The sequence below is a fragment of the Antedon bifida genome, chromosome 7 (assembly GCF_963402885.1).
Source record: "Antedon bifida chromosome 7, ecAntBifi1.1, whole genome shotgun sequence".
Taxonomy (NCBI): domain Eukaryota; kingdom Metazoa; phylum Echinodermata; class Crinoidea; order Comatulida; family Antedonidae; genus Antedon; species Antedon bifida.
Genome location: NC_136232.1, coordinates 25,405,465 through 25,420,452, shown reverse-complemented (window position 1 = coordinate 25,420,452; position 14,988 = coordinate 25,405,465). Strand labels below are relative to the sequence as shown.

General features: G+C 31.2%; 4 protein-coding genes across 5 annotated transcripts in view; 2 read left to right on the top strand and 2 right to left on the bottom strand.

The window, feature by feature from the left end:
- Window positions 1–14,988, top strand: part of LOC144848763 (macoilin-1-like) — a 148,597-nt gene that overhangs the window by 29,152 nt on the left and 104,457 nt on the right. The window lies entirely within an intron of this gene.
- The window catches only part of LOC144848825 (LYR motif-containing protein 2-like), a 102,762-nt gene that overhangs the window by 36,354 nt on the left and 51,420 nt on the right, over window positions 1–14,988 (bottom strand). The gene's annotated exons all lie outside the window — the stretch shown is intronic.
- Window positions 1–14,988, bottom strand: part of LOC144848769 (mitochondrial tRNA methylthiotransferase CDK5RAP1-like) — a 73,107-nt gene that overhangs the window by 42,183 nt on the left and 15,936 nt on the right. The gene's annotated exons all lie outside the window — the stretch shown is intronic.
- LOC144848302 (E3 ubiquitin-protein ligase TRIM45-like) lies at window positions 11,642–13,756 on the top strand. The gene has a single exon (XM_078705017.1). It carries the CDS (start codon window positions 11,642–11,644, stop codon window positions 13,754–13,756), a length of 2,115 nt encoding a protein of 704 aa, XP_078561143.1.

The following is a 14,988-nucleotide window of genomic DNA, read 5'->3' as shown; positions in this document are numbered from 1 at the left end:
ACGTAGAAGCGCTGTGCGCGCTCTTTGAAATTTGTATAACTTTGACGAAAAAGATGAAAAAACTACTTTTAAACTTCAACTGGCCATATGTTAACGTCACAACATCCGATAGGCTTGATTTTTATATGAATTCATATCTACATTTCATCAGCTTCCATAATAAATTATAATCATCAAGGTAACCTTCAATTATGAAGAGCTGTAAGATATTCAAATTTACGGCGAAGGTGAAATTACACGACCTACGTTATTCAAGTTTTTACGCGTGATGACGTCATAAAAATAAAAATAGTGGGAAGTCATGAGAAAGTCAATTAATTGTGCAATCACATACTAAAATTTGAGCGAAAATCGGGCACAAAATAACAGAGATGCGTTCTATTGAATGTGATAAAATATGACGAAAGAGAAAAAAAACTTAATTTTAAATTCAAGTGGCCATTTGATGACGTCACAACATTTTGTACGGAAAATGTGTACATGAATTCATATCTACAACTCAATGGCTTCCAGAATAAGTTAAAAAAATTGGGGGTCATCGTGCATTCTGAAGAATTATTTTCATTTTAAAAATGCCTTATTTTTCACCATTTTCAGCACTTTTATGCAATTAATGTGCGCATTTTGTCATTTTTAACCTCCTCGTATAGCGTTATTTTAAGTCGGAACGGACTCAAATTTAGTAAATGTACTAAGGATGGTGAGTAGAATGCGATTTGTACAAAAAATTCGTATTTTTTACGCTTTTTAAGTACAGCGCGCGCAAAAACGTGTTTTTGCGCAGTAATTTTTTAAAACGTGCAAATGGCCTAATTCATGCTCTAAATTAATCAAAACTTAATTTCAAGCTTTTTAAATTTTTAACGCGTGATTTCACGCGCATGACCTTGAAACGCGCAAGTTTTTATTGTCTAATATTTTTACCCTTGACCCGAAGTTTACGTGTAGTGAATTTCATTATTATGTGATGATTAATTATGGAGATATAATTGATAATGTGATTTCACAAAATGGCGTATAAATGACGTCACGGTTGAGTGATCACGCTGAAAAGCTTATTAGGATTAAGTTACAGTATTTGAAAGATATTGTGAAATTTTTGTGATCATTGACATTTAACTTTTTGAGATATTTGTTACACAAAATAGTGTACAGAAAGAAGAATAAAGATTTCATACAATAACAATAGGTGATCATTTTATTCTAAATGATCACCTAAATAGTGGCAATTCATGAGAAAGTCAATTAATTGAGTAATCACATACTAAAATTTGAGCAAAAATCGTGCCCAAAATAACGGAGATGCGTTCTATTGAATGTGATAAAATATGACGAAAGAGAAAAAAAAACTTAATTTTAAATTCAAGTGGCCATTTGATGACATCACAACATTTTGTACGTCAAATGTGTACATGAATTCATATCTACAACTCAATGGCTTCCCGAATAAGTTAAAAAAATTGGGGGTCATCTTGCATTCTGAAGAGTTATTTTCATTTTAAAGAAGACCTATTTTTCACCATTTTCAGAACTTTTGTGAAATTATTGTGCGCATTTTGAATAATAATACTAAGGTTATAGGTCTAATGAACACAATATCAGAGGCTCCATGATTCAGATGACTGAACACCTACAACACCCCTATACTTTAAGTCTATTTCTTCATTACAAAAGTATGTTTGCAGAAAGGCTGGTTGTAGAGAGACAAAATTGAAACAAATTGATTCCGTTGACTGTTGGAGTTGAAAGCTTAGGCCTATAATTTAAGAATTTATTTAAAATTCTGAATAAAGATATTACTTTTAATTAATAAATACATTTATGTACACATTTTGTATTTATAATAAATGCTCTTAAAGGGCAGGTTACACTCTTTTCTACCAACTGTACATTTGGAAGCTAATTTTCCCCTAGTTTTAATTTGTTCACACATCCACAATAAAAGCGTATTTTCTCAAGATTTTAATTCCATTTAAACCTACGAATATTGCATATTTGAATCTGGTCATCACACAAGCTTGGTGGTCTATGAACCAGGCTAGTAATCTGTAACAAGTAGGCCTACAAAATTACATCTGACCAATTAGTTTCAACTAGAGCATATCCACAAATAGCTATAGTGTTAAGCCCAGCTGCCGGTAATTACTTTCTATAGAAAATGTTGTTCTTATTTTTTAGAAATACACCGATAGAAAATAAGTACTGTTATTTGACAACATGGCTACGTCAGGTACAGTAGGTCTTTCATTTTAAAGACAACTTTCCCTGCAATTCACAATTATTTGTGTTATTTATTTTTAGATTACTGTACTAAATTATAAGAAATAATTGTTTAAACCAATTTACTGTAGGCAATAGAATTATTATTTGAGGTATATTTTAACGCTAACTGTTCACTTACTCTGCAGTAGTTGTAAAATTCTGTTAAAACTGCCAAGAGAGTGGGAGGAATATTACATATATTTTACCTTATCTTTTTCCTAGAAACCATTGAAATACCTTTTAAAAAGGCTCTAGTCGCTTTTTCAACTTGGTACGATAAACGAAACCTTATCAGGAAACTGAAAGTCTTGTTTCAAGGTTACATTGCACAAGCTGACTTATATAATGACTCTACGACAATGATGGACTTGCTGAATAAGTTACGTGATTCTGGAGATCTCAGTTCAACAGATCTCACTATTTTGTATGATACAATAAAGGCCACCAAACAGTTTGGTATTGTGGATGTTAAACCCATCATTATTACAAAATTCAGCCATCATCAACAAAAGATTCTGATGTTAGGAAATGAACTGATACCGGAGGATGTGATCAAAATGGATGGTGTGTATAATGATCCTCCAAAGAATTATCAAGATGGATGGAGTCTTCTCATGGATTTACAACACCAAAAAATCATTTGTGAAGAAAAAATGGATGAATTTATTAAGACCTTAAAGGGGTTTAAATTACAAAGAGCTACAGAAATTCTCACTAAAGGTAAGTCATGGAACCCTTTCACATTTTCAAAAATAATTTTTAATTTAGTTTAGTTTTAAAAAGTTACAAACTTACTCAAATTTCAAACTTTCTCCTTCTCCTTAACAATAAACCAGAAAATTATAGATTATTATATGGCATAAATAGTATTCTTAAATTACTCTTGATTAGAGGTGCACACAGTATCCATTTATTTAAAAAAATATTATTAAATGTTAGAATGGCTAGTAAAGTCAGTTCATCATGTAATTTCTAATAAGGTAAATTGAAATCACAGAATAAAAAAAATCAGAAATGTTATTTTACATTTATTACAGAAGTTACGATACAGGTCACTCTGAAACGCAAGTCTGACTCTGGAGATCAACCACCTAAAAAATATAATCGTGATGAAATGCCATCGCAAAGTACTTCCACTGAAGAAAGCCTATCTATACAAAAACACCTAGATGATAAACTCCAATCATTACAAAGAACTGTTGATGACATTCAGCAAACTTTGCAAACTGTCCCTGCATTTAATTTATCGTTACTAAGCACTATTGATGGAAATCTTCAATCTTTACCACTTAGTAGAGACAATAGGTCACCTGTACTAGCAATTATTGATGATAACCTGCAATCAATGCAAAGAACAATTAATCAAACTCTGCAATCATCACAGAGTACTCCCACTGATGGTAGGTCATCTGAACTAAGAAGCATTGATAACAAACTGAAATCTTTACGACATTTTCTTGAAGAAAAACAACAAACTTTGTCAATTATTACACCAAACGTGTTAGAATTTATGCATCAATTTGACAAACATAAAGATGCTGTACCATTAGATGAGGGGGAAAGGATGATTTTGATACTGGAAAACTTAATTGATTTTTTCAAACAACGTGGGTCAAAATTAACCAAAGCAGAACATGGTTCTATAATATTTAATCTGTCTGTGCTGGATCCCATTGCTCTGATAAAATTAAGAGAAATGTATCAAAGTGGAGAACTTCTTATAAAGCTATCAGAAATATTAGTGGCAGAGGAACATAAGCACATATTTCAAATGGAATGGACAACACACATTGACAAAGACAAATACCAAGAAGCACTTCAAATACTTGAAGGAGAAGGTGAGCCATACATTTTGCAATGCTTCAATCTAATAAAAAATGTGGCACTTTTCCTGTTGTTTACAGCCAGGTGTATTTAAAAACCCAAAGCTTTCATGCTCAATAGAATTTGCAGTAACACTTAAAGTAGTTTCCATGTTCAATTATTTTGTGATGTCTTGTTTGAATAAATTTATGTTCAAAACACCATTCTAAGCATTCAGGTCATTTTAAGTATCTACACATTTGTTCTCCATTCAGAAATCTCATTTAATCTTTACCTGACCGTCCTGCAGTCATCCTCCAAAGTATGAGCAAAAACAAAAAAATAACAGAAAAGGCGGTCGTTTGGTGCCTCTTTAAAAGGTGAAAAAATAATGTAGAAACAAATTGTGCCCAGAGAATATCGTGGTACTTAAAAATTGTTTTCGACAGCTATCAGAGTTACTTATAAATCTCCATTTCAATGCTATGCTGGCTGTGCAGTCCTAAACTTACAATGTAGAAGAAATACGAATACATCTTTAAGTAAAATTGACTGTACTGTCAATATACAGTACAGTGTAGTACATACGATTAGACAGTATGGCTAGCTGCATATCGCACAAAATCTGAAATGTTGTGAGTGGTTACATTAAAGTCTTTATAATCAATCTCTTTTTGCGGAAAGTGAGATGTAATTTTACAGGAAATTAGAATATAAAACAAAGTCCTCAGAGAATATATTGAAAAATTTGATTTTATATGAACATTTTATTAACTTAAAATGTTACTATTATTGGATATTAATTTTTTTGTAAAAGATAGGAAGAAATATGAATATATAATTATTTATCATTTCTTGAATTCCAGCTACTATAGATGATATGATGGAAATGAGCTCAATACAGATTGCATCATTGCATCCTCCACAGTGCAAGATTCACAGGAAACCTTTGGATTATTACTGCAAGAATTGTGAAAACACAATCTGTGAAAGTTGTACAATCTTGGGTCACAGAGGCTGTGAATCTAGTGAAACGCCAATAGCAATTTCAGAAGAATTCAAGACATTTAAGGAAAATTCAGCAGAAATAGAAAAGGATGCAAATACTTATACAACAGAATTAGAAATGAGCTTAAAAGAGGTTCATGAGATTGATACAGAACTGGAAAAAAATAAATCAAATTGTCTGCAAAATATTAAAGATTATGTTCAAGAAAACATCAAGAAAATCATGAAGAAAGGAGAGGAAATGGAGAAGCAAGTGAAAACAATTTATGAAAAGAAAAAGACAGAGATTCATGAAAAAACAAGTGAATTAAGACAAACATTATCTGATGTGAACACAAAACTGAATTTACTTCACAAAGTATTGAAAGGCAATGAAGTATCAGCAATTATTGAATCAGGAAAAATGCTAGTTAAAGCAATTAGAGACATAATTAATGATGTACCAAAAATAAAGCCAATTGATGACGGGCAAATTCACTTTCATCAGATCAAACAGAAAGTTGTTCAACTACAAGTGATAGAGACTGAAACAGCAAAAACCTTTACAACAGCTGACTATCTAATATTACAAGCAAATAAATCGGTGATAGAAAATGAAATCATGGAAGTAAAAGTAAGAAAACTACATAACTGTGAAATAGATGCAACTCAACTGAATGCAACATGGTCTACACAAGAAGGACTGGAAGAAGTAAAGTTTGAAGAAGAAAATGGAGAATATGTCTGGAAAAAAAGATGTACAAGCATAGGAGATTGTAGATTAGATGTGAAAGTTGATGGTAAACACATCAAAAATTCACCAATGAAAATCACAGTAAAACAAGAATTAATAAATTCTATCAAACTGAACATAATTGATCAAGATGTACTTAAGTATACAGATGATTACTTGCTGGTTTCAGGCTGGATAAATGAAATAGATAAGTATAAGACGTCAGGAGAATATATTGGTAAAATTAGCCTACCATATGGTACAAAAGTTAACAGAATGTTCAAAATATCAGTGATATTGGTAAGAAGTGTATTACAATATGCAATATGGATGGTGACGTGGTTAAAACATTTGGTGGAGGAGTATTGAAAAGTCCAAAAGGTATCCATGTAGATGAGGAATCAAATGTCTTCTATATAGCTGATGGTTATAATGGTACAGTGGTATATGACATTGGTAGTGAAGAGGTCATCCATAGATGGTCACAACCAAATGAATGTATCATTGATGTCAATTTTACCAAACAAAGACAGATTCTCATATTAACATCACATGGACTACAACTCACTGATAATGATGGAAGACTTATAAAAGTTCTTGTTGAAGTGACAAACCCACGAGCAGTAGTAGTTGATAACATCATTGTATCAAGTTACCACAATGTACAGCTCTTTAATAAAGATGGTAAATTCATAAAAGTGATTGGTGAAACAAACTATGCACTTGGATTATGCATCATTTCACATCAGCCACGGACAATTGCTGTAATAAATAAGGTTGACAGAACATTAAAAATATTTAATTATTAATGCTATATATTACATTGATTTACTGTATGTTCTGAATAATGATTACAATAAATAAAATCCAGATGATAAGATACCAATACAGAATGAAAATTACACAGGATTTAAACCCAGAACTTATGGGTCATTCTGTTTTTAAAGAATTTATGAACTTATGAATGACCATTTCAATCTGTAAATGTTGAGTAAATTGGAACTTAATTTTTTATTCTAAATCTATCTATGTATTTCAGAAAAATTGTTTAATTTACAAAAAAAACAAATTTTTTTACCTGTTGAGGAAGTACTTGAATCTCTTCCAAAATAGAGGTCATAGGTCGACTTCATTTCCTTTCTCTTCTGAAAGGCACAATACAATACATGTTTATCACCTCTGAACAATAATAAACCATAAACTAGATTTGAACTCGCAAACGCCACGTGCACGTCATACGTTAGAATATTGCTCACAGATAAACAATTATGCCATTGTGACCGTAAGAAAATAAAATGTTAGTGTCGTGCCCTCTCTATTTTGTGTCTAAGTATATATACACTATACACTATATACATACTGCATACAGTGCAGAATAGGTGAAAATAACGGGACCCGCCTTTTATTCCAATTTTTAACATGATGACATCATCAAACTGAAACATCTAGATAGCAATTTTGAAAGGGAATTATCTGAGCAACATATTAACGTGTTGAAGAAATTTGGAAACATAGGATATGTGCTCTTTTAAATGTCATGAATTATGATGCAAAATATGAATACGACTTTTATAATTCAACTGGCCATATGATGACGTCACAACATCCGATGCGCACAATTTGTACATTAATTCGTATCTAAAATTCAACAGAAAATGTGCCAGGAAATGTTTACATGCTTAAAATTACATGAAACGCGTAGAAAGTTGATTAGAAACTGATTTTTCGCATTTTAAATTTTTAACAAAAAAAAAAGATTGTGACAATAACAAGGTGTTATCCGCCAAGTGCGGATAACCCATGTTTTTTATAATTGCGCAATTATAAAAAACATAATTAGGTGATCATTTAGAATAAAATGATCATCTATTGTTATTGTACAAAATCTTTATTGTTGTTTTTGTTATTGTTATTATTTTTCTTTCTGTACACTTTTTGTGTAACAATTATCTCAAAAAGTTGAATAGCAATGATCACAACAATTTTACAATGTCTTTCAAATACTTTAACTTAACCATAATAAGCTTTTCAGTGTGATCACTCAACCGTGACATCAATAATACGCGATTTTGTGAAATCACACTATCAATCATATCTCCATAATTATATATCACAAAATAATGAAATTCAGTACACGTAAACTTCAGGTCAAGGGTAAAAATATTAGCAAATAAAAACGCACGTGCACGTAGGGTCATGCGCGTGAAATCGCACGTTAAAAATTTAAAAAGCTCAAAATTAAGTTTTTATCAATTTAGAGCATGAGTTAGGCCATTTGCGTGTTTCAAGAAATTACTGCGCAAAAACACGTTTTTGCGCACGCGATTCTTAAAAAGCGTAAAAAATAAAATTTGATGTATATATCACATTCCATTCACAATTCTTAGTACATTCACCGATTTTGAGTCCATTCCGACTTAAAATAACGCTATACGAGCACGTTAAAAATGACAAAATGCGCACATTAATTTCACAAAAGTTCTGAAAATGGTGAAAAATATAGGTCTTTTTTAAAATGAAAATAACTCTTCAGAAAGGAAGATGACCCCCAATTTTTTAACTTATTCGGGAAGCCATTGAGTTGTAGATATGAATTCATGTACACATTTGACGTACAAAATGTTGTGACGTCATCAAATGGCCACTTGAATTTAAAATTAAGGTTTTTTCTCTTTCGTCATATAATTATCACATTCAATAGAACGCATCTCTGTTATTTTGTGCCTGATTTTCGCTCAAATTTTAGTATGTGCTTGCTTAATTAATTATCTTTATCATGAGTTGACACTATTTTCATTTTGATGACGTCATCACGCGTAAAACCTCGAATAACATAGGTCGTGTAATTTCAACTTTGCCGTGAATTTAAGTATCTTACAGCTCTTCAGAATGAAAATAACTCTTCAGAATGGAAGATGACCCCCAATTTTTTTAACTTATTCGGGAAGCCATTAAGTTGTAGATATGAATTCATGTACACATTTGACGTACAAAATGTTGTGACGTCATCAAATGGCCACTTGAATTTAAAATTAAGGTTTTTTCTCTTTCGTCATATAATTATCACATTCAATAGAACGTATCTCTGTTATTTTGTGCCTGATTTTCGCTCAAATTTTAGTATGTGCTTGCTTAATTAATTATCTTTATCATGAGTTGACACTATTTTCATTTTGATGACGTCATCACGCGTAAAACCTCGAATAACGTAGGTCATGTAATTTCAACTTTGCCGTGAATTTAAATATCTTACTGCTCTTTAGAATTGAAGGTTACCTTGATTATTATAATTTATTATGAAAGCTGATGAAATTTACATATGAATTCATATAAAAATCAAGCCTATCGGATGTTGTGACGTTAACATATGGCCAGATGAAGTTAAAAAGTAGTTTTTTCATCTTTTTCGTCAAAGTTATACAAATTTCAAAGAGCGCGCACAGCGCTTCTACGTGCCAGATTCTCTTCCAATTCTTATATTTATTTGCTCAATTCATAATCTTTCGAAATTGCCATCTTCGAATTTATTTTGATAATTCCATCATGCCAAAAAATTAGAACATGATATGTGTCTCGTGATTTCACCTATGCTACACTGTATATAGATATACAGTATATACTGTACATATTGTATATGGCATATAATAGGCACAACTCAGCACTATTAAGCATATAATAGGATGGTATACATCAACCTTTTCTGATCGTATGTTAACGTACGTGCATGTTTAAAAAAAATTAATTACAGTAAAATGATAAAAATGATCACCTATAATTCGTCAAAGTGACGAATTAAATTCTAGTTGTATGTTGTAATTTTTATTCTATTGGCACATATATCACTAGTGTAATGTAGCGTAATGTATACAATGTAGTGTTCTGTGTTCACAATAAAAATATATTAAAAGTTAAGTTTTGTTTACCTGTTCAGAAAAGTGTTTTAATCTCTTTTAACTTTGTTCTTCAGCTTCCCATGTTATCACAAGCTCTTCATATAGACCTACATAATAACAGCAACGGAAACTTTTCAATAACCGGCAGCTTGAAACCACCCAAGCAGATTTTAGGACGTGATTAAAACGTAAATTTGATTGACCACCGTTGAATTTAAATAATGTTGTATCTTAACGTTTACCCACCTCACCGCATTGCATTTTGGGTATTTTTAATGTTTTTTGTCGACAACCACCCATTGATTTCAATGGTTGGACACAAATTTATTAGAAAAATGCAGTCTATATAAACTTTATAGTTTATTATAAACAGTTTATTCGGTGCTATGCAGCAGAAACAGACCCTTAGATTTCAAACATATTTGCAGACCTAAAGATGTATTGTCCCTCTGGAAAAAATGTCTTAAAATTTTTTTTTTTCTAATAATATGCCATTTTGATGTCATATAATAGTTATCCACTTTGACCAAAAATTGGATAGAAAAAACTTTTTACCTAAAAAAACTGTAATTTAAAGCAAAAAATAGTCATATTGGCTGTGGATTTTTGGTTGAATGTAACCATTTATTTTGTCATTTAAAAACATTATTTTTTAATGGTTTTTTTCTATGGAAGTGATTAACTTTATTAAAACTACAAAATAACCTATTCAAAGTCTGATTTAATTAATCTTCATTTTTCATGTTTTTGGGGGACAATACATCGAGGAGGAATTTCGGCAAATTAGGTCATGTTCAATATTGGTCCAGCATGTAATGATCACCTAAATTACAATATTTTGTAGGGATATTTATATGAAAGTTGTTATGTCCTTTTAATTAATTGAGTTTGAATAAAACAAATCAGGTAAATTGAGCGCTATCGACTGTCTATGAAATGAACCATTGCTAAAATTTCCAACAGATGTTGTTGGAAATAAAACGAAAATACAATAATAGATGAAAATATATGACATTCAATACTTTAGACAAGTGCAATATATGTCTGGCACAGCCTTGGTGATGGTCTATAGTAAACTGGCTACCGTGAAGTTAGCTACTATAAAGAGAATCAAGGTAAGAAGAAATACAGACTATTCTTTTGACTTTTCTCTTTTTATTGTGAAATGTGTTATAATGCCATATGTAGTTTGTAAAGCTTTTTTATTATTTATTGTAAAATAGTGCCATGAGCATTTTTTTCTGATGGACACTTGCGCACAAAAAGCCTACATTATTATTGCTATATCTGACTCTAAAACGGTGGGTTTGTTTGACGTCTAACCCACACATCTATTTAAAAAAAACTATGATTGAACACTCTTAACACAAGTGCCCCATCTGCCTCGTTTACTGTAGAATGAACGATTAAAAGAAATATACATAAGAAATATATTGTCTACAGTATATGTATACGTATATGTATATGTTTGAATAATACATTACACACTTAAAGGAAAACTAATTTCCGTTAACTGTGACTGTTTTAACCTCACATTAGTTATTCACTTTTACCATAAAGGATAAAAAAAATGATTCACATGATAAACTGTAAATTAAATAAAAACTAAAAAGTGTTGAATTTGTATCCAAAAAAATGAAGTAGTCAAATGAAAGTGAAATCATTATTTTTTTTTTTTTTTAAACAAAAGTTAATAATAACTTTATTAAAACTGCAAAATGACCTACTTACAGTTTTACTGTATTGGAGGACAATACATATTTTAACCTGTGACATTGTAATATAATTTATGCCCACAGAATTGCAAGGAAAACTATCTCATGATTACATTACAGTAAGCCAGACAAACACAACATTACATTGTAAGTTATCAAATCAGTCAAATTATTAATAACAACCATATTGGATTAAATTTCATAAATGCTTGATACAATATTATTGATTTTTCACAAGGTATTTCAAGATGGCTGCAGCTGGTAATACAAATAAGTTTTTAGAAGACATCAATGAGCATCTCGAGTGTAGCATCTGCACTGATCAACTAAAGGATCCAAGAACTTTAAGATGTCTACACACCTTCTGCTTGATATGCCTAGAAAAATGGATGACGAAAAAAGGGACACTCACTTGTCCTACATGCTGCAAAACCTACAACATTCCAGAGGGCAGGCTTAAAAGCCTTGCACCGAATACATTTCTAAACAACATTTTAGAAACTGTTCAACATTTTTCAGAAAAGAATAACAAAAATTGTGTTTGTGGGATGGGTGGAGAAGTGGAAAGTTACTGTCAGGATTGTAAGGAGTACATATGTTCAACTTGTTGCACCAGTCATAAAGGAATTCCAGCTTTGAGAAGTCACAAGCTATATTCAATGAATGAGATGAAAGAAATGAGCTCAATACCGATTGCATCATTGCATCCTTCACAGTGTGAGGCTCACAGTAAACCTTTAGAATTTTACTGCAAAGATTGTGAACACCTAATCTGTGTGAATTGTACAATCTTGGGTCACAGAGATTGTGAAGGGAGACAAAAGCCAATAGGAACTTCAGAGTTATTTAAAGCATTTACGGAAACTTTGACAGAATTGGAAAAGGATGCAAATACTTTTACAACAGAATTAGAAAACAGCTTAAAAGAAATTCTAGAGATCAATACAGGTCTGGAAAAAAATAAATCAAAATCTTTGCAAGATATTGAAGATTATGTACAAGAAACTACTAAGACAATCAAAAAGAATGGAGAGACAATGGAGAAGCAAGTAAAAACGATTTATGAAAAAAAAAAGAAAGAGATTGATGAACAAATAAGTGAATTAAAAAAAACAATATCTGATGTGAACACAAAACTGAATTTACTTCATAAATTATTAAAAGGCAATGAAGTATCAGCAATTGAATCTGGTAAAATGATAGTCAAAGCACTGACAGACAGAATTAAAAATGCACCAACAACACATCCAATTGACGACGGACAAATTTACTTTTGTCAAATCAAAGAGCAATTTATTCAACTAAAACTTATGGACACTGAAAAAACAGCTGACTATCTAACATTACAAGCAAATGCACCTGTGATTGAAGGTGAAACCATGGAAGTAAAAGTAAGAAAACAAAAGGAATGTGAAGTAGATGCAACTCAACTGAATGCAACATGGTCTACACAAGAAGGACTGGAAGAAGTAAAGTTTGAAGAAGAAAATGGAGAATATGTATTGACAAGAAAATGTACAAGCCCAGGAAATTGTAGATTAGATGTGACAGTTGATGGCAAACACATCATAAATTCACCAATGACAATCACAGTATTAAAAGAATTAATCAATTCTATCAAATTAGACTATGGTGGTCAAGATGTACTTAAGTGTGACAATGATTGCTTGCTGGTTTCATGTCAGACAAAAGAAATACTTAAGTATAAAACATCCGGAGAACACATTGGTGAAATTACACTACCACAATGCACAAGAGTCAACAGAATGTTCAAAATGAAGAATGGTGAGATAATATTCAGTGATAGAGGTAAAAGGTGCATTACAATATGCAATATGAATGGTAAGGTGATTAGAACATTCAGTAAAAGAAGAGGATTGTCATCTCCAGAAGGTATCCATGTAGATGAGGAATCAAATGTTGTCTATGTAGCTAATGGTTACAACGGTACAGTGGCCTATAACATATCTAGTGGTCAGGTCATCCATAAATGGTCACAACCTGATATATGTGTCATGGATGTTACATTTACAAACCAAAGACAGATTCTCATATTAACCTCGCATCATGGACTACAACTGACTGATAATGATGGAAGACCAATCAAAGTTCTTGTTGAAGCATCAGATAATGATGTGGGAAAGTTGACAAACCCACGTGCAGTAGTAGTTGATAAAGATGATAACATCATTGTATCATGTTACCACAATGTACAGCTCTTTGACAAAGATGGTAAATTCATAAAAGTGATTGGTGAAACAAAGTGGGCATTAGGATTATGCATCATTTCATGCATGCATCAGCCACGAACAATTGCTGTAATAGATCAGTATAACAAAGCATTGAAGATATTCAATTACTAAATCTGTGCAATAATCTATGAACCGTGGAAATCAATCACTCTGTAACAATAACACTTTTCAAAATTGTTCTAACAGTATGGACCACCCTCTCTAAAATCCTTACAGTATATTATATTTCTGTACTGTATATTATATTTCTGTACTGTATTAGGCTTAGTATATTACCTGTGTTTACAATATTGTATTATACTGTATTTTTATAAATTCATATCCAATATCATTCCACAAAAAGGATTTCCAAAAATTATTATTCTAATTAGTATTGCACACTATATTTGGTTACAGTATATATTTTGATTTGTTTTTTACTACTAATATGACATGGTTTAAATATCAGAAACAGTTAAACAATTATTGACATTTTTAACCTAGGTCAGATCCGCCTTTGTCTCAAAACCAGAATTCATACAACAACTGAATAAAACAATAACATTTGTACTTCAAGAAACAAAGTTATTATAGTGAAAGTTTATCTATTAAATTTTATGTGACAAAAAAATGTGATGTGGCCATATATGGACATGATGATGTCATACCACTACCATATTTGGCCATATCACTACCATATTTGGGCACATCACACTTTGTTGTCAAACTAGTTTGATAGTGTAAACAGAGCTTTAGTAATTCAGCTTTTATTCTATTAGTTTAAGTCAATATCAAATCCAACAGTGATTCTGATAATTTAAATATTTACCAATGTGGCTTATGTAGAGAGAATTCATTTATGTATCTGTATTGTAAACCTCTTAGCACTACAGTGCGTGTAAAGATAGAGTATTTGTTATTTTGGTTTAATATGTACATAAACTGTGTTGTAATTCAGAAAGAGTGAAAATTGAAATAAAATAAGCATTATAAAAGGAATTTCAATATTCATATTAGCTGTTTGTGTCTTTTCTAAGCTTTCTTTTACAGCCCTACAGTACAGCATACAGAACCATAGCAAAAGGTCTGCTGTTATACAATCTATTATACAACATTTTAGTTAGCCATGTTGGTTGCCATTTCCCTCTCTATTGAATAGGCTGATAAATGCTATAGAAAAGTTTAGTTTGTGTGCACAAACATATTATTATCAAAGTCTTTATGATTTAAGTCACTGAATATATAATACACTAATAATATAATAATAGTAAAAAGGTTTATAGGTCGAATGAACACAGTATCAGTGGTTCAACTATTCAGATGACTGAACACCTACAACACATCAATACTAAGTCTATTTCACA

Excerpts from the sequence above, each read along its gene's own strand:
- LOC144848302 (XM_078705017.1), top strand. The coding sequence starts at position 11,642 with ATGGCTGCAGCTGGTAATACAAATAAGTTTTTAGAAGACATCAATGAG.